We start from the raw sequence: 24,369 nt of genomic DNA, 5'->3' as shown, positions 1-24,369 counted from the left end.
CTGTATGAATGGCAGACCCTCCCCCTCGTCCCCTATGTGGCAGCCCACCATAAACTCAGATAAAGCCTCAGCGCTGGTTTCAAGCGTTGTGAGGCGAGCGAGCGTGCGTGCAACGCCTCTTTACAACTCCACCAACAACCAATGAGAGCGCAGAACGGCATTAGGGGAGAAAAGTCCACCGAACGGAATATCGTTGAACAGTACGAGTACAGTTAGCTTTTTGCACGGAATCCCTGCAATGTTTTACCCCCCCCTCTCTCTCCATCTTTATCTGTCCCCACCCCAGTCATCCCTGTGCCATTTCCCCCCATCCGACACTTAATTGAGGAACAGGGACACCTCACGTGCAGGACTGATTTGTAGTTTGAACACGTGGCTCATTGAAAAAGGCAGAAGAACTTAGCGGTTTTTTGTTTCCCGTTCCCTCGATGTTATTAAGAGGCGGTGCCTACACAAACGCGTGTGACAATTTAGTCGCATCGCCAAAGAATAAAGAAACTTTCTCTATCTTCCCGGCCCTTGCCTCGCAGAGGTGACGGAATAAATAATTCAGCGCGTTTAAATCAAGAGGAAACGCGAGAGCGCGCAAGCACGGCGGCGATCTTGTCCATCAAATATCTCAGTAGCTTGGAGTGATTGGGAGAACACTCCCAGACCCTCCGCTGAGCGACAGAGCGGTTCTCTCACTCCCTCTCTCTCTATCCAAACACTGCCCATCTGAGCGACGCGATAAAGGGCTGCCCTCTGCAACACGTTCGCTCTTTTCCGTATACAACAAAATGAATAAGCTCTACATCGGGAACGTGAGCGAGCAGGCGAGTGCGCTGGACTTGGAAAGTATCTTTGAGCAGTGGAAGATACCTTTCAGTGCACCCTTTCTCGTAAAGAGTGGCTACGCGTTTGTGGATTGCCCCGACGAAAAGGTAGCGATGAGGGCCATTGACACTCTTTCAGGTAAGACTTTTGTGCGTATGTGATTTTGTCCACCCTCCAAATGAATTACAATGCACATGCAGCGGTCGCGTTTAACAATTAGACGCCTATGCAAAACAGGGATGTGTTCGTACATTGACCGAGTGTAGGCTATTCACTTTCAGTTTTTTTTAAACCACGGTCTTTACTCGCCGAGAACGCCAAGTCTCGCTTTAGTATCAAAATAACTGAATGGCAACTGTCTATCAAAGTTAAAGCATTGCTTATGTGTGCAATAATGTGAAATAATGTGTTTACAAACTCCGATATCCAAGCGGCGAGAGGCTGCACATAGTATTTATTTGAATTAAAATGTACTTGGTGTTTCGTGTGGCTTCTAAAGGCAGCTCGTGGAGCACTTTCTGGAAGTGAATTAAAGTGTTACACAGAACTGGAGGTTTTGTTTGCATTGTAAAAATGTATCACTTTTGTCGCTGTAATTACGAGTTCTGAAACACCAGGTGGTTGGGTTGCATTGGGGGCTTGTAGGCCTTTCGACTACTCCCTTTTCTCTTCATTATGGGTTGATTATGTTTTGAACGAGTGTGCATTGTGTAAAACCTGCAATATTTGCCATAAAGAGACCGTATTAGTCAGTGGACGTTTTCGTGATTTTCTTTAACAAGTCAGTGTCTGCTGCTCGTTGCTGAGGCCTTCGCGCAAAAGCGTGGGGGCAAATTTGTCTTCCAAGTTTAACCTCTGGGAAATTTTGTATGCATTAATTTTTTTTTTATAAAACTAATTTTGTCTTAGATTGTCGTGGAAATGTTCTTTATCTTACATTTCAGTGTAGTTTCTGTACACGTAGCGTAAATGGCTTTTTTTTTTTGCACTTTCGTAAATTGTAAACCTATGCCACACAATATACATTGTTTGAAATAAAAATGTGACTTATTAAAATACAATTAATATTTTTCAGGGAAAGTAGAACTCCACGGAAAAGTCTTAGAAGTGGAGCACTCTGTCCCTAAGCGACAAAGGTAAGATTCATTTGTAAATTTCGCAATTTCATCAAAAAAATGGCTAAGTCCACTTTATGGTTTTGAAGAATTATCTCCAGATATTTTTCTCCTGACAAGCCCAGATTTTAAATCGTGCTTGTTGTTTTTAATCTTTTAAATGGCTCTCATTTGATTTGCTTTACGTTCATATTACCCATCAAACTATTTGCAAGCGAAATTCATGATTAGGGTGGTTACTGTGTGTTTTGTGTAGGCTACCTGCTTTAAATGTAAATCCACAGGCGTGTTTAGTAGCAAAAAAAAAAGTGCTACAATATGCTACTGATTGAACCTCCATGTCAGCGTGCGGAATGTGGGGTTTTGTACTACATCTGAGGCCCTTGATATGCTGAGTTCACATATTACTGGGCCTTTAGGCCTTAACAAAACGTAACAAGAAACGCGGCAGAGGTGTGCAAAGTGAGAACGCAAACGTTGTAAATGGGACCTCACATTGCACATGGATGTGCATTTATGGAGCCATGCTTGCTCTGGCGTCCATTTAAGAAGAAACTACTATTCAGTCATGCCGCTCAGTGCTTCCGCCCCCTCTTTCCCCTCCTCGCGCTGCTCAGGCACGAGATGGTATCCTCAGCGCGCGTGGACTGCAAGGGTCGAGGTCTTGTCACGAAAACCGGTTTGTGGGTTCACGGGAACTGTAACGACTAGACGCGGTGTTAGCCACAAAGCACTGTTTACCACAAAGCACTGTTTACCAACCGTGTGCTAGTGGGTTGCTGTTTTATTGTAACAATTAAGTTGACGTAACGACTACAGATATAATGAATATTCGCCTTATTTTCACTTTGCGACCGCCTCATGTACATATACGATGTTTATAAATTCCCCAGTGTCCTGCATTTTTTTTATGTATAATTAATTAGCGGTTATGTATATGTATTTATTTTTTAAAAGTGAGTTCTCGTTAAATAAGTTTCCACGTGAATTGTACGTGGTTTAAGTTAAAGGTGGTTTTGTTTTGTTAAAAACTATAAAGTGAAGCATTTGGCACGTTTGAATTAATTATATGTAGTTCATTATTTTGACTAAAGTAGACTTTAATATTTTTTTTTATTCGTAATGGTTAAACGCATGTTGAGGTTAGTTCAATTATAAGGCTATTCTTGATGGACCAGCTGATCTTAGACATTAAGTGGACAGGTTATTTGCGGTTTAATTTGTATACACTAACAGTGTATTAAAACAATAGCTTATTATGATGAGGTTAGTATGTAAATCATGGAAACCATATAATTTGAGTGTTAAATGTATAATGTTTATTTTGTGTAAATGCTACACATGTAGTAAATGTTGATAGGAGCAGGTCAGAGGTTGTGTATGTAAAGCTGGTTTAAACTGCAAACCAATGAGGGCTAAGTATAGTGAAATGCATGATGGGAGTGATCTTGCATTCTATCATATGAGTCTCAGCTTAGGCCCTGCCCCCCTTTATACACACACACAAAATATGAAAGTTGGGTAAAGTGTGGCCTCTTGAGTGTGAGTGTGTGTGAATGTACCAAGGGGTGTGCATTTTATGGAGCCGTTTTCTGGAAGCATAGTTTGGTCAGGGTGCATTACAAGGCTGTGTGGTGAACACAGGACCTACTATATATATTAGTATTCACATTAATGTTTACATTAATCTGCATTATTATATATTTTTCCTTTTAATGGATACTTGTAATTTGGTAGCAGAGTTCAGATGCTTCATACATTAAAAACATTTTGATTGTGACACCGTTCTCCAACCAGGCTTGTGTGTACACTGAGCAGAGCCTGCATGGACAGCCCATTGGCCTTTAGAAGTTTCGTTTCATACGCCATTTTTCTTTCTCATTGCTAGCTTCCTCTTACTAGCGTAGCCGTTTTTGCTCAGAGCTTGCACTGTATGTATGTATGTGTGTGTGTGCATGCACACGTGTGGCTTAAAGGGGGGCCCCAACTGCTAGAAGAGAGTGTGGGAAAAGGGTCTCAGCTAGAACAGATACTCTGTGTTGAAAAAGTTGGAACCTTTGTGTGGACAGTCAGTCTTTGTTGTTTTTAAATATTTTTTTTAATTTTACAGGGTTGCTAACTTCGCTACGTTTTAAATATTAATGCTATTTTTTTGTAAAAAAAAAAAAAAGAGAAATTGTCACTCAACAATTTCTATGATTGCAATCTGTGAGAAAATAATATAGCTAGGTATTTTGTGTGCTTTATTTTGGCTTCAATTGCTTACGCAATTGAAGTGGCGTATCACATTCAGCCTAAATTAGTGTAATTTATATTTCTCAATTTGTTTTTGTGTATGCTTCAATCCTGCTTTAAATGTTTGAAAGTTTATTTTTTATTTTTTAAGTTAAACAATATATAGCTTTTTTATTATTATTTGGTGGTAATTAAAAAAATTGTCCTACTGTTAGATGTAATTTTTTCATCTTATCAGCTGTGGCTGGAATGATCTCCTTTGTTTTAGTTTATTCTAAAACTAAATATTAAAGTATATTGATTTCAGTTGAGTTGTGCGTTCTCGTGATGGAGTCACTAGCTTGTGAAATATAACGTTCGGCCGTGTTTCCTGGTTCCTCCTGGAGTGTTTGTGGTGGGAAGTCTCCCCAACCCCCCCCCCCCCCCATTGTACCGTGTATGTTCATACATGTGTGCACACAGACAGTTATGTTGCATGTCCATTTGATTTTGAAGTAAATGAAGATGCCCTCTACTTCCGTTACATCACAACCAAACCCCACCCCTTTTCCCTTTCTTGTCTGTAGGCTAACCTGTTACTATGGTAACCAGACCCCACCCCCAGGGGCAGAGAGAGTTTACCCTGAAATGGGGCACTAACACCCCACCCCCATCCTAACCACACACACACACACACATACACCCACACACACACACACACATGTATGCATACACTCCCCTCTTGCTCCTATAGCTTAATCTGCTGTAGGAGAACATTCCATATTGCATTCCCACCGGAATGCAGACCAGGGCTGGAAAAGCACACCAATCCCACCAAATTCCTCAAAAGAAAAGGGAAGTTTTTAATTCGTACATGAAACCAGGAATGTCATACGGCTGTACTTTTAGTTGAAGTTGACATTACAAAAATAAAAATGTGAAGGTTTACCAAATGGAATTTGTTTTATAATGTTTTAGTAGTTCTTGGTGTGTTTGGGTTTTTATTTAACTTTTGTTATTTTTATTTTTTTTTAGGTCACTTGCCCCGGTGCATACACCTATACATGTCTGGCCTTGGCCTTTTTTTCCCCGTTATTTTTACCTGTCTCACATGTCTCTCTGATCATTCAGCTGAGTGCTAATGTTTTCTTTATTAACTGTCTTTTTAGTAGATTTGATATGCTTGTGTGTGTGTGTGTGTGTGTGTGTGTAAGCTAAGTGTATATATATTTTTTTAGATTAAATGGTGAATGTGTGTGTTGCCGTTTTAGGTTACGTAATTCTGTCAAAGCTTTTGCCACAGTGGGTTATAGTTAAGCATGGACAACTTCTGTAGTATCACGCTCAACCCATAATTTGAAGCTCAAAATTATTTATTAAATAGATTTTCTCTAAATGAGCAGTTCCTTGTTTAAAATGAGCATACGCTCTACACTACCTGTGGTATTTTTGCCACACTGGTTGTAGTTTACAAAATCAAATTTGGATTGTGTTGCCTTGGATTTGACACCGTAAACACGCTGGGGAAAACATGTCCAGGAATTGCACAGATGTTGAATGCAAGTTGTGATGCATTTTGATAATTCCTGAGATGACTCCAAGTGATTGTTCTCCTCTTGACATCTACACTCTTCGTGAGTGCAAATGTCCCTTACAGCCTGTACAACTTCAGTTTCGTCTCCAGGCCTTACTCTATATAGCATTGCTAGGATCGACACTGTAGTTTATTTATTTTAAGGCATGCTTTTAATTTTGAGAATTGATAGGTCAGTGATTTATTTGAATGACCTTGTTTTTAATTTCTTGTCAAAACTACTTTTTGTTATTTTTAAATTGGGTCAGTGTGTGTTGCAGTAGTTAATGGTGACTAACTTTTTTTTTTTTATATATAAATTTGCATATGCATGTTCCATTTTGCAGAAGCAACATGGTATAACCTTTCGTTTGACAGTTTGTTGCTTATGAATTTAGTTGCTACAAAGTCCTGAATTGGAAACCAAAATGTTTTGGATGACAATGTAGTGTTTCTTTGCTATTTAAAAAGGGTTGCTGCACAATCAACAAACTTAAGAGAAATTCAAGAAAATACCCATAGATTGACTTTTTATGCTTAAGTGAAAATGTAAAAAAATTCAGATCAAATATTGCTCAAATCCTAGTACTATCATTCCTGCCGTCAGTTGTGTTAAAGCAAAATCAAACCAGTTTTCTCGTTGTCATAATTAAAACAATTGCACACTACAAGATGTCTGTTTATGGAGGTTTGCTGTCTTTTAGGGAGCCAATTTATGATAGCTTATAACCATACAATAAATAATACAGATTATCCATTGTTATAAAGTACTGAGGACTGTTGATGCACGCTGATTGCTTGAAGCACGTATGTGTGTCAACGTCAATTACTTGATTATAGTAGATCAGTTTCTTTTAACACCAATGTGCTACAAGTCCCCCATTATTGCTCACTATTTAGGCCTTAATCTGTGCATGTGTGACAGACGTAGAAGTGTGTGTGTGTGTGTGTGTGTGTGTGGGGGTTAGTTTGTCTACCTGTTCAGGTAGAGGCATGTTTGTTCTCATGTCCTCTGTACATTCTGTTCTTGTTAATTTTAGTGTGTAAATACGCAAATATACGGAGCGTGAACTTTGGAGTTGTGTAAAGTCAAGTGGGCAGTTAAAGATCTTTCACAACCACCACACCAAAACATGCACATTAATGAAACCTATGTTCAAATTAAAGAACTGGTCTATTAAAGTGGTAGCACCATTAAAATTAATTTTACAGTGCTGAATTGCATATTTACAGGCTCTTCATTTTTCATTCTCTTCATTTAAAATTTAATCCAAAACTGAGATCTAGATTGTCCCTTTTCTAACCATTGATACGCTTAGTTCTTGGCTTTTTAGAAAATTCTGTATTAGTAACCTCTATATTTATATTGCAGATTTTTGTTTTTGTTTCCATTTGAATGATTCATATGTGCAGTTTATATTGGGATTGTGGCCAAGTTGGCTTGTTACTTGTACTCGTAGTAATGTAAACATTAAACGCTGTGTCTTGGTTTCTGACAGGTCCAGTTGATGCCATTGTATCTTCCTCAAAGTGAACGTACACAGTCATCGCATTCATTGACAAATTAAAGTTGATTCATAAACTAATTGTTTTGTCACTGACCAGTTGGTTTTGTAGACCGTGTAGAATTACGAATTTGTAATTGCGAACTTCTCTCAGTAAAGACATCACCTGTGGTTTGAATGTCTAACTGAGCCTTTCCATCATATAAATCCCCCTTTAAGTTTACCATACACTTATCACATTATCTACATGTCAGCATTTGTTAAATCAAGGGACGTGGCAATATGCCAAACATCTCCGACATCTTGTATATTCAGGTTTTATCTGTCTGCTAGATATGCAAAATCACTGAATCACTACAACTGAAGGTGAATTAACACACACCTGGGGTTGGTCACATACATGCGTGTGTGAAATCACCAGTATTGCCGCTCTCTTTGGGATGTTTGAATCGAGATCAAACAGGTGTTTGAGTCCACAAGGTGTTTATCAGCTACCATATGTGAGGGATAAACCCATTGGTAAGAGTTTTAGATTTTACTTTGGGGAATTTTTAGGCTTTTTGTGACTGGAAAGAGGTAGAAATGAGTTGCTATATAAAATCAGATGTTGTTTCCCATTGTTTATAAATGGGCATATTTTCCTAACCTTTTTAAATGTCATTTTTCACATCAAATTTTTACATTCAATTAATTTTATTAGAATAAGAAATTGTTACCATTCAAATGAAATTGGTGTCAACAAACTCTATCTTTCTGCTGCGGAGGAAACAAAAGCTGCATCTGAAGTTGATATATTTACAAAGACCGTTTTATGAAGCTGAGAGGTGCCTTTAATGAATGTACACCACAAAATGACAAATGCATTAGTGATGTTATAAGATTTAGTTAAAAAAAAATCACATACAAGAAATGTTGGGAAAAACGTAATTATACGTAAATATTAAACCAAACCATCAGGTGGCAGCAAGTGACTGTTTTAATTAGTTAGTCATTGAGCCATTCATTCTACCCATTTGTTCAAATGGCTAATTCATTCAGAATAGGGCTGGGTGATATATCAAACGATATGATCATGCGTATCTAGTCAGTAAATCTGGTTCTGTGATTACCGCTAAATCGCCATCACCTGCTTTCAAATGGAGGTGATAATGAATGTGATTATTGCGTAGCTTGTCAGTGATCTACGGCTCGATTAAATGCTGCTCCATGTTATCCTGTTTCCTGTTATTTTTATTGACGTTGTAATAATGCTGCTTGTCCAGTCAAGCAATTCAAATTCTCTCACTTGCCCCTTTAAAAGATCTACTTGTCCCAGACAAGCATTAATTGAGCCCTGTGATTTCACCATGGTTTAAGGCCTGTTCACACCAAGGCTGATAACTGTAAGGATAACAATAAAGAGAAGGGTTCAGAAATTCAGTCCACACACCATCTGTAACAAAGTCACAGAGAAACCATATCGATGGAATCCCTTTCAGAATGACTTTTTCCATCTGATGAATATTGACACCCAATCAGAATCAATCTGGGAATAAAAAAAGAGAATACACAGATTATTTTGTTAACTGGTGTGGATGCTAATACCCTTGTCTTTATAGTTTTTGTTCTTGGTGTGAATGGGACTTTACTGTGGCCTTATGCTTATTACAAATTTTGAATTTGTCATCTTCTGATGATTCCCAGAGAACACGTGTTAGGTAAAAATTGTTAGCATGAATGTACTGTAAGTCGCTTTGGATAAAGCGTCTGCTAAATGCATAAATTTAATTTTAATCTTCTCTCATGTTGCCGACATTTTACATGCGGATGTGAGTGTAGCTGTGATGTCAAAGTAATCGGCAAGATGTGAGACGGGCCAGCCAGTCGCCGGTCATGCAGAAAATCGTCTGATTCTGGTCCCTGGCTGGCCAGTTGGTGCATCTTTAATTAACTTGATTTATAAACCCCAATTTCAATCCGACTCATGGGTGCTATTTTTGTTTGGTACCTTGTATTCAGATTAGGGCTGTGTATCGGCAAGAAACTGGCGATACGATACGTATCACAATACAGGGGTTGCAATGCGCTATATTGCGATGCAAGGCGATTATTTTGGGGATATTTCTTATTTTAAGAATAGGATATATTTAGGAAACCTGTCATTAAGAACACACCACCATATGCAAACCTTAGCAATAAATAAATACAAATTGTTTAACCAGAACACACTGGGATCTGCATTTACAATAATCAGTCCCTCTAACATTCAATGTTATTGAAACCCTTTTTGTGCAGTATGAGTGGGGGGGGGGGGGGGGGGGGGGGGGTTCAAGTGCTTGCAGGATTCTTTAGTTAAATATACATGTATAAAATGTATTCTATAAAAAGACTATACATATTATTTTTTTTAAGGTCCTGCTTTACAGATTCACAGTTTAAGTTTACAATTGTTACAATGTCATAACATTATGATCTGAACAAAAAATTACATCTGCTTAATCAGTGAAAAGTAAAGTTATTTCAGGATTCCTAAAGAAAACAAAATAATTGTAAAACAAAATAAATACAGATGTTGAACATTCTCAGAACTTTTCAACTTGGATCTCACAGGTTTTTCAGTTTGTATTTGTTCCGTGTGGAATCACCGAGATCTGCGATGCGCGCACCACCCCAATTCACAAAACGCCCCCACGAGAGAAATCTGCAGCATATCTGTGACCCTACTGCCTGCCTACGCACCTGAATTTACCGCTGATTAGAGAACCGGCTTTACTGGCGAGATATTGACCGATATTTATCGTGCACCCCTGTATAATTTTCAGAATGCAACTTTCAGTCATTTTTCATTTTGAGCTAGTAGAACACCTTGTAGAGATAATGTTACTCAAATCTTCCTCTGCTGGGTTCTCCCATTCAGACTTAAAGGTGCAATAGGTGATTGTCTTCAGAAACCTTTTTTTGTTATGCAGGTCTCTTCACATCCCAATAGGTATTAAGTGGTCTAAATGTATTTATATATTCTGTGGAAGTCGTAGGATCAAATGTTTCTCCAATCAAAATACTCTGAGCATTTTAATTGGCTTTCTTACCTGCCTGTCAAATATGTATTTGTGTCGCTCTGCACTAGAGCTGAAACAACGCATCGATTTAATCGATAAAAATCGATTATTAAAATAGTTGTCAACTAATTTAGTCATCGATTCGTTGCTAAATAACTTTTATTTGCCGTAAGCGGCTCATTTCGTGCATATTTCAAATCTGTGGTGACCAAAGTGTGGCAGTAATGAGCCACCGGAGGTTTTACTCAGCCAGTACAGCAGGAGAAGTAGCGAATAGCCAATAGCTGGCCTCGTTTTATGTCACGTGCTTCCCGAACAGCGTCTCTGCAGCATTTAGCGGGATGTGGGAGACTGGGAGTACTTTACTTTGAGCCTTCAAAAAAGAAGAGTAACCTGTAAACTCTGCACTACTGAACTGTTTAAGGGGACGTTCACATATCGCGTCTTTTGCGCGCTCAAGTTTGTTATTTCCAACACCGCACCGCGTCGAGTTAAAAACATCTCAACTTTTCAGAATGCTGCAAGCGCATCGCGGGTCATGTGACAAGAACTAACCAATCAGCTTCATCCTTTCCCGTAACAACGTTAAAAGCTCAGTCAAGATGAAAGGAACAGCTGATCATAGTTGTATATGGATTTCCATTTTGAAATAAATTTAGTAGCAGAGCTACTGCAAGCGATTTTTTGAGCTGCAAATCCATTTATCCTTTGCTGAAATTTCCGCGTCTTCAAGGAGAGAGCACGTCATGGTTGCTTAGCAAAGGCAGACGCCTCAGGGGCGCTTCTGCCCGAGCGCTTTGGAAAGGAGGAGAAAGCGGTGCGCCTAGCGTTTTCAACGCGTTTTTAGGCGCGATATGTGAACGGCCCCTAAGACTTTTATTTGTGCAGATTCTCCAGTACAATGTTGTTTGCAAATGTTTAGTCGTAAAAGCTGATAACATTGCTTTTTAACAGTTAACATTTAAAGCTTTACAAACATGTTCTGTGATCAGTTTGTAGTTTACCAGTTCAAAATTCAGTCGTGCAGCCTAATTATGACTGAATGAGAGAGGTAAATGTTTAAAGATATTTGAAATGCACTTTTTTTCTAAGTATTCACTGCTCTTTTTCACACAGCAGGTTTTTTGTGTGTGACTGTCCAATTTTTTTTTCTGGACAACCTTCTGATGGATTTTACTTTAAATTGTGATTTCCATTCAGGTTTCATGCCATTGGCACTTTATTCGAAGGATTGTTTACAATTTCACAGCAAAAGCTATAAAGCTGTTTCCCAGTAAATAATAAAATACAATGCACTGCAATTTTATTGTTTTATCCTTATTCTTCGTGAAAATATGTTCTGAAAGATTCCTTAAGCTTCGTTCGGGATGTTAAACTACTTTAGGAGCTCTAAGGACTGCCATGGTGAAAACATTATTTTAAATCTCCTTGTGAAATTTGCTGGAGTATGGGTCAGTGTTCTGATTGCAGAAGAGTTCGACAAAGGATTACTAACACAATAAAACAACTCCACGTATATTTTTGATTAGGATATGACAATGCAAAATGGTTAAAATCTCTTAAAAATCTATGCTGAAGGATAAAGACCATTTATTAATAATTTACTTGGGGGGAAAAAATGGAAAAAACTAAAATATAAGTACATAAACCGATTAATCGTAAAAATAATCGACAGATTAATCGATTATCAAAATAATCGTTAGTTGCAGCCCTACTCTGCACGCCCTGTTCGCGCAAACAGGATACGTCATCAGCGCATTCACGTACACCATGCAGACAAAGTGAGAATGACAGGCAAAAATGTTTTTTCCCCAAAGAAAGGTTATGTGGCTTGTAAGAATCTGGACCATTTAAATCCAAATATGACTGACTTGTGTGATTTATTGCCTTGTGTAATTTATTGACCACTTTTTTTTTTTTTTTTTTTTTTTTTCTCTCCGTAGGAGCTGCAACCTGCAGATCAGGAATATCCCACCTCACATGCAGTGGGAAGTAAGTGCCGCTTTCTCTACCCACCCCACAGTTCTTAAAAGTGAAGGGGCTTGTATGAGGTGTTCTGTTGAAGCAGTACTTTAACTTGCTTACACACCACTACTCCTCAGAAACATTGGTATTTGAGCCACCAGCCCTCCTGAATTTGACATCTTGGACCAAATGAGCACATACACTCTTCCAATACATTTTTGTGTTTTAAGCAATTATCCTTATTTATTCAGTCAGATGTTCCAAGCATTCTTTTAGGAGGTAGCCTGTTATCCATGTTCGTGTAAGAGGTGTGTGACTTGAATTTTAAGTCCAAGCTTTGAGAAGGCTCATCATGTGATTGTTAAATGAAACGCGCTTAAAATATTTTAGCTATTTGCTCTGTATGGATGGTAAATACGTCTTCTGTTTAGTATGGATGCTAGTTTAGATCAGATCTAATAAAAGCCTATGATGTTCAGTTGAAAAAAAAAAATCCCCTTTGCACCTACTAACCCATTGTTATTGTCCTTCACTTATCAGATCAAACTCTCTGTAGAAGCGTTCGCATGTATGGCTCAGTACGCTGCGCTTTGCCCTCCCGCTTTTCATTTGCGCTCGAGATAAGCTCTCACTGACCCTTTGAAAACTTGCATGACATGCTTGCTTTGCTCGTCCCCCTTTCTCGTTTCATTCCTGCTGCGTTGTGTGTGTGAGCCTTACAGAAGTCCACAAAAGTGCTCTGATCATAGGAATCGGTTCAGATTTAAAACTGCATTGTGCTCTGGCATTGTTTCCTCCACTTTTCCATCCATGACTGATTCCTTCAGTGTTTGAATTACTGGGGGAGCTGGGAGGGGCTGAGACCCCCTAGTTCTTGTCATAGTCCCCCTAGTTATTTGTAAAATCAGGCCTGGGGGGCTTCCCAACTACCAGTTACTTTTAAATGTATTATTACGGTAGTAGGTCATTACCTCCTTGATGGTGGATTAAATGTAATGATTTAAAGAAACATTAGTCAACAATAACTACAATTAAAATGGCCACTCGCAGTGCTTTTCATAGATTTAGTCAGCAACATGTCATAATGGGGAGCTTCTGGTGTGTGTTTTAGATTTTATTTAATCTTTTTTTTATTTTTTTTCTAGCCAACTCAAAATAATTAGCTTTAAGAGAGCTACTGTGGACACCATCTATTCGTAAAAATTTTTTCTTTTTTTAGAACACCTGCCAAAGGCAGGTAAATTTGGAAATATTAAAGATAATTATTTCTTAACCATAACCATATTTTTTTTCCACTTTTGTGTATTAAAACTGTTTTTTTTTTTCTTGCGGCATTGAGGTTATTCCTTTCAAGTTGGTAACATTACAAAGCCGGTCAGAGTCAATTCGGGCTACATCCATGTGAAATGGCACCTGTCATAAAGCTGTGAAGACCCAGTGTTGTGTGGTGCCTTGATTCTGGTTTTGTGGCGGTATGTGAGGAATATTCCACGTGTCACGTTCCAGGAAGGGAAATGGGCATCCTAGATAAACTTGTGCTGGTCAGTTTTCCACTGAGGCAAAAGTTGTTAAACTGTCTACTAAGACCATAAATTGCTTGTTTTGTCTTTTTGTATTATTTGGTTTATTTATTTTTACCTTTTATTTTATGTGCAGTTCAGAACATCATATTTGTAATTTTAGTTTTTGTTTTTAAATACAGTTAAGCTGCAAACTCTATTTACTCACTTAAATGTGCTCCCCCTTACCTGACATTTGTTCATTTTGGGCTCTGTTTGTGTTTGCAGCAGACGTCTTTGAGGAAAAGTCAAATGGGATTGTTTGCCATCACAGTAAACCAAAGCTACAATATATTAAATGTTGAGACTAATTTGAAGGCTATATCCATGTATCGATCATGAGCAAAGTGTTCCTAGTCAATATGATGTTATGTTTAACTCTGTTGAAGTTGATGTATAAGTGATTTTTTTTATACATGAGGCTTATATGGTTCCTAAATTTATGAAGAGGCCCAAAACTGGAAAAAATTTAATTTGGTGCAGTTGCTGATATTGAAGGCCAAAAAGTAAAGATTAAATTCTGATTACTTGTAATGCAAATCTATGAAGCCTTGATTACCGTATAGGAATCCGTGCATGAGTTTAATATAAGTTATATCTCCCAATCATGTGCTAAAATAATATTTAAATGCTTAGTTTTATAAGTCAAAGCTCTGTAGTTTGTGTGGAAGTGCTAAACAGATTAAGCAGTGTAACACAGTGTTGATTAGCGTAATATACAAATAAATGTTCAGGCTCGAACACTGATATATAATTGATACATTTTAACAACCCACAGTAAAAACACGTGTGTACAAAGACCGGAGTACTTTAAGTGAAAGGCCTTGTAGTATAATTCTATCCATCAGATGACCGAAGGCATGCAGTAGATCGTCTATAATTCTTTCAGCTAAACTAATCTTGTTGATGATTTGGAGACCTCAGAAACTTGCACATCAAATATAATGCAATAAGCTTTATAGGGTTAATATAACCTAGAGGACAATACCTTATACCTGTAACGCATGAACATGTTCTCTATTTTATTTGACATTTAAAAATGACTTCTTTTTTTCCCCTCTCTAGTTGTATGTGGTTGCATCAGCAAGAATGCCCCCCCCCCAAGAATATTGCATTAATATCATGTGAAGTTCAAAAAAGTTAAACCTTTTTAAAAGTCTGACACCTGAATTTAGTTTAATTTCTTTGCACATACTCTAGCTGTTTCAAAGTGTAAGAAAATGTCCTGTTAATGGCCAGATGCCTTCTGTGTTGCTTTGGTGTGTAGCGGTAGCTATGGGTTTAATAACCTTATTTAGGTTTGTCTCAATCTGAGAGAAATCCATTTTATGAAATGACCATAAAGGTTTTTTTTTTTTTTAAATACAAAAGTTAAATACATCTGACCAGACAGTAGGTCAACCGATTGCTCCTTCCCTCTTACGTATATCAATTTGCACAGTTCAGTGTGTAAATGGATAAGAATGATCTAATCCGTTTTAAATGCATCTACTACATTAGTGGCAAGTGTCAGTTAAAATTGGATTCTGTACGTTTTAAGCTTTGAATGAGAAATTTGTCGAAGAGTGGAAAAAGAGGAATATTACTTTGCTAGCACTGTAAATATTACCTTATTGAATGTGTATATAAAATAACAAGATGAAACTTCAGTAAATGTATGCATCATTCTGACATAGTATACAGCTGTGCATGTTATCTGCAGCTGAATTCTGCTGAAGTGTTTATGATCCGTCTGATGAATCGTGACTACTCAGGTTTTGCCCTGTGGCGACGAGCTCTGTTGTAGTTTAGTACTCGGACTAGTATTATTCAGCAATAGAATATAGATGTTTGTAGTCCATAAACCCCGAAGAGTTATGTGTTCCTTTGGGAATTTCCAAGTTTAAGATTTGTAGAGACCTCCGCGTTTTGTCCTTCATCCAAAATGAAATGGTCATACCTCCAAACATGTGTTTTAATGCCGCCATTTGTTTTTTAAATGCAAGTTATGAAGTTGCTGCTAGTACTGCAAGGGTGTGAGTTCACATGCTTTTGATATAATGGTTATAGAACAAAATGCGAGTCTTTTAAAGCCTTCTGAAACTGCTATGCTAAAAAGCCATGGGAAATTCTTGAGGGAACCTGTGATTTAACCTTCCATTTAAGTAGATGAGAAATAATTTTTCCAGGTCATAAAGGCTCACTTTTTTATTTATTTTCAGCTGGATTCTGTTTGTTACAGCAATAGCTAGATATGAAAAAAAAAGACATTTATTTTAGCAAATATTACAGTTTATACATTTTGGGACCAGTATTTTTTTTGGGCTGCTTTTTTTTAACAAAACCTATAATACTTTGGGAAATCATTAAAATTTAATAACTTTTTTTCCCCTGTTTTAGTACATATGTAATGTATACCTGGGGTGGCAAAATGAATTTTCAGCTGCCATTCCTTCAGTCTTCAGTGTCACAGATCATCCTAACATGTTGATATGGTACTGTTTTAGGTGCAAATTCAGTTCAACTATTTAAACATGCACTACTTAATTGATGCTAAATATCACAAGTTTTAGTTGCATGTATTGAATTTGATTAGATGAATTATGTATCAAATTGGCTTGAACCAAATGTTAACCTAAAAAAAAATTGACCGTGTAATGGTTTAATTTCCCATGGATTTACCAATAAACATGCTAAATTTATAGGACAATTTCTTTTATTTCAGCCCAAAATGAATCCGCAGTCACATGATGTCAGCCTGCGAAAATGTCAAGTACCTACTTGAGCGGGACTTGGTTATTAAATCTCTCCCTTTAATTTTCTTAGTTTGACCTGCCAGTTGTTCAAATAAAAGATATTTGTGTTTGTATTGTCGTCCTGTTACAGTGGAGACATGTTGAGATCTTGAAGTGTGTGTGTTATCTGTGATGGCGTAGCGTTGGGGATGTGTTTCGCTGTGTGACCAAGCTCAGACGAGCTTAGTTGGACTGGATTTTAACCTGCTGCCCCGTCTGGCTGCAGGCATATTCCATGTGTGGACTCCCAGAATGTGTAGGTCAACCCCGCTTCCTCCCCCCTTCTTCTCACTGCATGGTGTCTGAAAGCCAACCACAGCCCCTTCCTCTTTCACCCGATTTGAAGAAAGCCTTGTCTTTATTGGCCTGGACTCAATGATTGATTGGTTATGTAGCCAATGGCTGGAAAGGCCCAATGGCTGCTGGGAATTCCATAGTAATGCACACGCCAACCAATAGGGCGGCTTGAAATGGAGAAGGGAAGTGGTGGCAGTTAGGGGGTTGTGGGCATTAGTATGTGTAAGGTATAGAGGGGCTGGTGTGTGTAAAAGCCTGTAGGCTTCCTTATACCCATGTTCAATGTTTGCTTGCACGCTGCCTCCAGAGCAGGAGTGGCAGAAGTGAAGAGCTGCAGTGAATGAGGTGTAAAACAGTGCTTTTGCTGAATTATGTATTTATTTGAAAAGGCTATATATTGTTTAAAAAAAAAAAAGAAAAGGGAGAGAGAAATCAGTTCCACAAATGCTTAGTCTGCTTTTGATTTTAAGTATTTGATCGAGATCCAAATCGGCAAGAGGTAAACGGTTTCAAGTTGGATTTCTTCCGTGCAACACAAAAACTACAATTTTGAAAATGCCTTCTGAATTTCTTTATATGGACATGCTTCCACAGAAGTCGGTCATCATACAACAATAGGGTTAGTAAAGGATTTTTTGAGTGAACTATCCCTTTAACACTTAACTGTTCAACATTTTTAACAGCATTGTATCTGTTGTATCTGGTCATTTCTGAAGTTATACCAAGCTCTACAACACTTTCAGACTGTGATCAAGACTAATGTGCAAGCAGCTTGACAGTTTCTCTTGCTTGACTTCACCTACAGGTTTTGGAAGGGATGTTAGCACAGTACGGCACAGTGGAGAGCTGTGAACAAGGTAGGATGTGCTCCTCAGCAGATTGTCACTTTAGTAATCCATATATTAAAAGATTAGTTAATCTCTCCCCCTCTGTCTTCCTATGTTCTTTTCCATCCTCAGTCAACACTGACACGGAGACTGCTGTTGTCAACGTGCGATATGCTGCCAAGGACCAAGCCAGAGAGTGAGTATCATCCACCTAAGATTCGGCCGGCTTGGTCTCCACTCCACCCCCTCCAAAGAGTCTCTGTCCCAAGTCTCGCAGTGAAATGTTTTATTCAGCAATTTATAATAACTCATTCAGTGCCACCTACTGTTTGATTAGTAGATCTGCAGTGCAGTCACAGGGGTTGGTGAAGAAGCCTGGAAAATGAATGGAAAGGCTTGAATAGAAGAATCTTCAGCAATTGTTTGTACACAATAGTGAGTTTCTGTTACCATCCGCTAATGGACATAAATGAAAGATTAGATGGCTTTAAATGTTTTATGGCATTCCATCATGTCTAAGCCTCATGCTCTTAATCCCCCCCCCCATCAGTTTGCTTAAGTTTACATGTGTCCTGTTTGGGCGCAAAGCAGAGATTTTGTTCATGCCCTTAGTCTCAGTCACCTAGACTATTGCTCAAATGTACAATATAGGCGAAAAATAGTTTCTAGATTTCACACTTAGTTTCTGTGGACTTATGCTTTTAAATCTTTGCAATATTTTTGTTTTATTCATGTTCAGAACACAATTCTTGCACAAACTGTTGCACTGAATTGTGCCATTATCCAATAATTAAATTTTTTATATTAACTGGAAAGTTGTGTGTGTGTGTGTGTGTGTGTGTGTGTGTGTGTATGTAATATTATGGGGTGTAACTGTATGCAAAAATCACGGTTCACGTACCTCGGTTTTAAAGTCACGGTTCGGTTCATTTTCGGTACAGTAAGGGAAAGAAATGCAAACATTAAACTGCAGGTTGTTTATTACTTTAACAATTTGTTTACACTTTTTTTTAAATACTTTTTAATAAAGTATATATAAAATAAAAAAAGAATAAGAAATAAAATACTGCTGCAAAGTTCTCCACTAATTAAAATACTCTGTCCGAAACCAATATCATATAATAAAATATAATGAAAAATATAAATAAATAACTGATTACAGTGCAGCATTACCAATCACAGCTTGTAGGCCTGCTCATATTAAAAAAAAAATATAGGCCTATATAACTTTTCCAAAGTGTAAAGTGCAGCATGAACTGTTTCAGTTTTTAGACCTGCTCAGATTTCGTTACTGCGTTGACCCGATCGGAATTAAGAGCAAAGGTCTGTTTAAATGCCGACGGGAGCTGCGTTTGAATTACAATCGTTTTTTTCCTAGCTGTAGTGATGTTCACACTCGCGTGATGCCTTTTGGAAAACCTTAGGCCGGTGACACACTGTCATATTGCACCTGTGAAACAGTCTATTTTGCCGTCAATACTGTTGACGGTGTCCTTTTTTTAGAAGGCTTTATATTTATGCTCAACATGAAGTATAGATATTGTTGTCGTGAAGACAAGATCCTGGTCTGTTGGCGGTCTCCCTCTTTGTCACCTAAAGTAGCAGCAGCAGCGCGCCAGCGTCGAGACACCCTTCGCTGCAGACTGTAGCACGGTGACGTCACGTATGTACGTCACGTATGTGTTTACCGCGCATGCGCTTGTAATTTGCATTGCGTGATGACGTTAGTTGTTTTCGGGTCGTGCGTGCATTAAAACGATGCGCATACTTAAAAGAAAACTCTAATAAAATGTTAAAGTATTAAAGAACATTAAGGTGTAAAAAAGACTGTAAAAACAACCATGTTTAACCATGTTTCATCTGAGGTAAAATTATACGGAATTACAGTTTATTCTGTAATATCTGTGTAGTATCTTACAATATATTAACATTCTGTTGCACTTTACTTCACTGTGTATATTGTTATTTAACACTTTAATGGCACCTTATATTTCTTATTGAGCTAGTCAAAATTAAAACAGATAAAGTACAGTCGTCGGCTCTAATAGAGCAGATGGTAAAACGTGTGTTGTTCACAATATGATGCAATCGATCCGGTCCGAATCTGCCTTTTCCCCCCTATCTTTTCAAATTTCAAATCACATCAGAAAAACATTTATTTTAAATAAAAACGAAGGAAATAATCAAAAAGCTGTGAGGGAGGGCTTCATTGTCCTAATATGCTGGCATCCATTTAATAATTTGAATTAAAATTGTAATTTACACTCATTATTGCATACTGTTTTATTATGTACTACAATAATGAGGTGCAAATAATTGCCACTATTTGCAATAAGTAATATAAATAGCAGAAAATCCTGCTATTTTAACATAGTATAAATAGAATCTATAGCCATTTGCTCTGTGTAAACCACTGCCTTTCTTATTTTAATCTTTCTTTTGCTATGGTTCTTGTTTATCTATTTTTTAACTATAAATTTGGACATTTTTATTTTGCTTTGGCAATTCTGCGTGTGAAACATTTAAGCCAGTAAAGTAGTTTTAAGTTCAGTTGACTACATACAGTATATTTTCAGTGTCTGCATCCCATTTTATGCAAGGTGCCTCCAAAAAAAAAAAAAACTGATGACAGAAATCTTTTTTTATTTATTTCAAAGAACAAAACTATAAAGAAAATATAATTGTATATACAAATATAGATTAAGACTATAGACATGACACAAGAAAAAAATATCTGAAGTTCACCTCCATCACTGATAAAACAATAAGTCAAGCAGTAGCCGTCAAATTCTTTGAATGGATCAAACCCACACAGGACTCTCCTCCTGCGATTCCTCACACACAGTTGGACAGTCTTTAAATATCTCACTTCACCGGAGGCACTGGGTCAGAGAACATGACGCCCGGACACTCAGGTTGTATTGTTCAGACAATGCACTCCAGTTCACCACACCTTTACATAAAAGAACAAACAATATTAAAGCAAAATTAAATCATTTTGAAGAACGGCAGAAGAGCCATACAAGGAAAATATTTTAAATGTATTTTTAAATATATTATAGCATGGTGTTAGAAAAAGTGTTATTTGCTTTGTCTGTAAACTACCTAAGAGATTAAATTATAACCAGCATTAAGATCAACTAAATTAATAAATTTTCTCAAGTCAAAATTTAGGTTGGCTTGGCTTGAGAAAGCATGGCCTGAAAGTTTTTTTTCAATTTGAAAATGTTAGAGTTGAGGGCTATACAGTCTGTCAGAGAAAGAAAAACAGATAATTACAGTACTCTAGCCACATGAAGTGAGTCTCTTCTCTGAATTTCTTCACACTGACAATGTCCCCAAAAAGTCATATTAAGACATATGAAGGTCAATTTAAGAGGTAACACTTTACAATAAGGTGTCATTGGTAAACACTAGTTAATGTATTAATTAACATGAACTAACAATGAACAATACATGCGTTACAGTATCTATTAATCTTTGATAATGTAAATGAAAGATTACAAATATGATTTTTTTTTGCAATGCATGCAACTATCAACCCTTACGAAAGGAAAATATATTTACCAATATATTTCTTAAAATATATTGTGATATATTGTAATATATTATTTTCCCTTTTTATTTTCTAATATATTATATATTTGAATACATTGAATAATATATTGATGATACATATATCATATAATATATTGCAAAATATACAAATGATTGCCGCTTTCAATATATTGCAATATATTGGAAAAAATAAATATTAAATCCCATATATAAGAATATATGCCTAATATATTACATGATATTTTCCAATATACTGCAATATATTTTTGTTTCATAAGGGAATGGCATTACTAACATTAATAAAGTCTTTCTGCTCTATTTTAATACATCTTTAATGGTTCATTTTAGGCGAAATAAGACTTTGAAAGACCAGCATTCGAATACTATATCATAAAACATGTCATAAGTGTTTGAAATCGTACACATTTGCAATGACACTCTCTATGATTATGACCAAAGCATTCTTACAATTAAAAGCAATTTAAACGCAAATTTTTAAGAAAACAAAAGTAATATCTCATATCCACCATACCTTACGAACATCCGGAAGTGAATGAACATCTCGGTTACGTATGTAACCTTGGTTCCCTGAATAGGGAACGAGATGCTGCGGTGACGTCACCACGTATGGGAACACCTTCGGTGTGACGAATGTCTGAAGCCCTATACCATCCCGCCAATCCTATTGGCCAAATAGCGCGTGGCACCGCCCAGTCATGCGTAGGCATATATATACCTGGTGCCGCGCGCCATTTACCTCAGATTTCATGACGAGAAGGGAAGAAAACTATCAAGGTACGGCACGGCCAGAACCGCAGCATCTCGTTCCCTATTCAGGGAACCAAGGTTACATACGTAACCGAGATGTTCCCTTTCATAGGTCACTTCGATGCTGCGGTGACGTCACCACGTATGGGAACGCTATACCATCACGCCTGACGTACCTGATAGCTTGGATCCAAGGAAGCATCTGCTCAAGCGGAGAGAACCCGGGAGCCAGGGGCCATCCTCACATCCAGACTGTAAGACCTGATAAAAGTGCTCGGTGAGGACCAACCTGCCGCAGCACAGATATCATCCATAGAAGATCCACTGAGAAAGGCTTGAGAAGAAGCCACTGCTCTTGTGGAATGACCTTTTACTCCTAAGGGCGAAGCGAGCCCGCGCGCCTCATAGGCCAAGGAAATAGCCTCCACCAGCCAATGGGACATGCGCTGTTTCGTAACTGCATGGCCCTTATTCTTATGTCCAAAACAGACAAACAGCTGGTCAGACTCACGCCATGGGGCAGTGCGATCCACATAAGTCTTCAACGCCCTCACAGGGCAAAGACTTAGATCTCCAGACTCTGTCGCAGCAGGAGAAAAGGCCTCCAGGACCACCTGCTGAAAATGAAAAGGATTAGACGCGACCTTAGGAACATAATTAGGCCTAGGTCGCAACAACACTTTCACAGAGCCTGGTGCAAACTCCATGCACGAGGGTGAGACAGAGAGAGCCTGTAAATCCCCAACTCTTTTAAGGGAGGATAAAGCCATGAGAAGAAGTGTCTTAAGAGACAGGAGCTTATCCGATACAGTTTCCAGGGGCTCAAACGGATGCCCTGACAAACCCAGTAACACAATGGATAAATCCCATGAAGGAACTCGCACAGGGCGGAAAGGCCTCAACCGTCGCGCACCCTGTATAAAGCGAGAAACCAGTGGGTGACGACCCACTGAAACACCACCTATATGCTCATGGTGAGCTGAGATAGCTGCCACATAAACCTTCAAGGTGGCTGGTGTCAATCCCTCCGAAAAACGGTCTTGAAGAAATTCCAGTACTGAAGCCACAGGGCAGTAAACTGGATCCACATCATGAGTTTCACACCATGTCATAAACAGTTTCCACTTGAAAGCATATAAGCGTCTCGTAGAAACTGCTCTAGAGTTCAATATAGTCTCGGTAGTTTCAGCAGAAAGACCGGGACATATCAACTCACTCCGCTCAGAGGCCACGCCCACAGGTTCCACAGATCTGGTCTGGGATGCCAGATCCGTCCCTGTGCTTGCGATAATAAATCCCGTCTGAGGGGAATCTCCACCGGAGAGCCCGCTAACAGATTGATGAGATCCGCAAACCATGGCTGTGTGTGCCATCGCGGAGCCACCAGCAACAGCTGTCCCACTCTGTCCCGCCGTATTCTGCATAATACCGCTGGGACTAGCCGAATCGGAGGAAACGCATACAAGCTGGTCCTGGGCCAGCTGTGAGCTAGCGCATCCAGACCCAGGGGTGATGGAGGGCTCAGGGAGAACCATAGCGGGCAATGCGTAGTCGTGCTCGACGCGAATAAATCCACTTCCGCTTCCCCGAAAATATGCCATAGGTGATTCACCGTTTGGGGGTGTAATCTCCATTCCCCTTGTTCCAGAGTCTGCCTGGATAATAAATCCGCTCCGAAGTTCAGTCGTCCGGGGATGTGAACAGCCCGGATCGACAGAAATTTGTCGTGAGACCAAAGAAGAATCCGCCTCGCCAGTCTGCACAGAGGGCGAGAACGTAATCCTCCCTGATGGTTCAGATAAGCCACGACCGCAGTGTTGTCCGTTCTGAGAAGCACATGACGGTCGGTCAGTAGACTCGAAAAATACTGGAGAGCCAGAAAAACCGCCAGTAATTCCAATTTGTTTATGTGCCAGCTGCGTTGTGCCGCTGTCCACACTCCGTGGGCTGGGCGCCCCTGACAAACAGCTCCCCACCCGGTCAAAGACGCGTCTGTCGTGACAGTCTCTCGGGAAGCACAAATTCCCAGCCGAACCCCGGTGAGGAGAAATTCGGCTGATGTCCATTGCTTTAACGACATCACACACCTCCGCGTCACCGAGATCGTTCGATGCGGAGAACAACGGGGTGAAATATTCTGTCGTTTCGTCCACCACTGAAACGGGCGCATGTAAAGCAAACCCAGGTGAATCACGGGAAGCGCCGCCGCCATTAGACCTAGTAGTCTGAGGCACAGTCTCACTGTCACTGTGTGACCCGCCCTGAAGTGCTGAACGCATGACATAATCGACTGAGCGCGCGGGGCAGAAAGCTTCGCTGTCATCGCGCGAGAGTCCAAATCTACTCCCAGAAAGGTAATC

The 24,369-nt window shown here is 38.8% G+C and overlaps 1 protein-coding gene across 6 annotated transcripts in view; it reads left to right on the top strand.

The window, feature by feature from the left end:
- Window positions 1–274: 274 nt before the first annotated feature.
- The window catches only part of LOC132145239 (insulin-like growth factor 2 mRNA-binding protein 3), a 48,009-nt gene continuing 23,914 nt past the window's right edge, over window positions 275–24,369 (top strand). Inside the window, exons 1-5 of one of the 6 annotated variants that reach the window (XM_059556087.1) lie at window positions 275–954; window positions 1,892–1,952; window positions 12,205–12,253; window positions 17,662–17,713; window positions 17,816–17,879. In XM_059556087.1, the coding sequence (XP_059412070.1) occupies window positions 780–954; window positions 1,892–1,952; window positions 12,205–12,253; window positions 17,662–17,713; window positions 17,816–17,879 (401 nt within the window). In that variant the 5' untranslated portion in view covers window positions 275–779. The remainder of the gene's footprint in view (window positions 955–1,891; window positions 1,953–12,204; window positions 12,254–17,661; window positions 17,714–17,815; window positions 17,880–24,369) is intronic. The other 5 variants (XM_059556090.1, XM_059556086.1, XM_059556091.1 and 2 more) reach the window with 5 other exon arrangements.

This window comes from Carassius carassius, chromosome 8 (assembly GCF_963082965.1).
Source record: "Carassius carassius chromosome 8, fCarCar2.1, whole genome shotgun sequence".
Classification (NCBI taxonomy): domain Eukaryota; kingdom Metazoa; phylum Chordata; class Actinopteri; order Cypriniformes; family Cyprinidae; genus Carassius; species Carassius carassius.
Note: the sequence above shows the minus strand (reverse complement) of the source record. Positions and strands in the feature narration are given on the sequence as shown.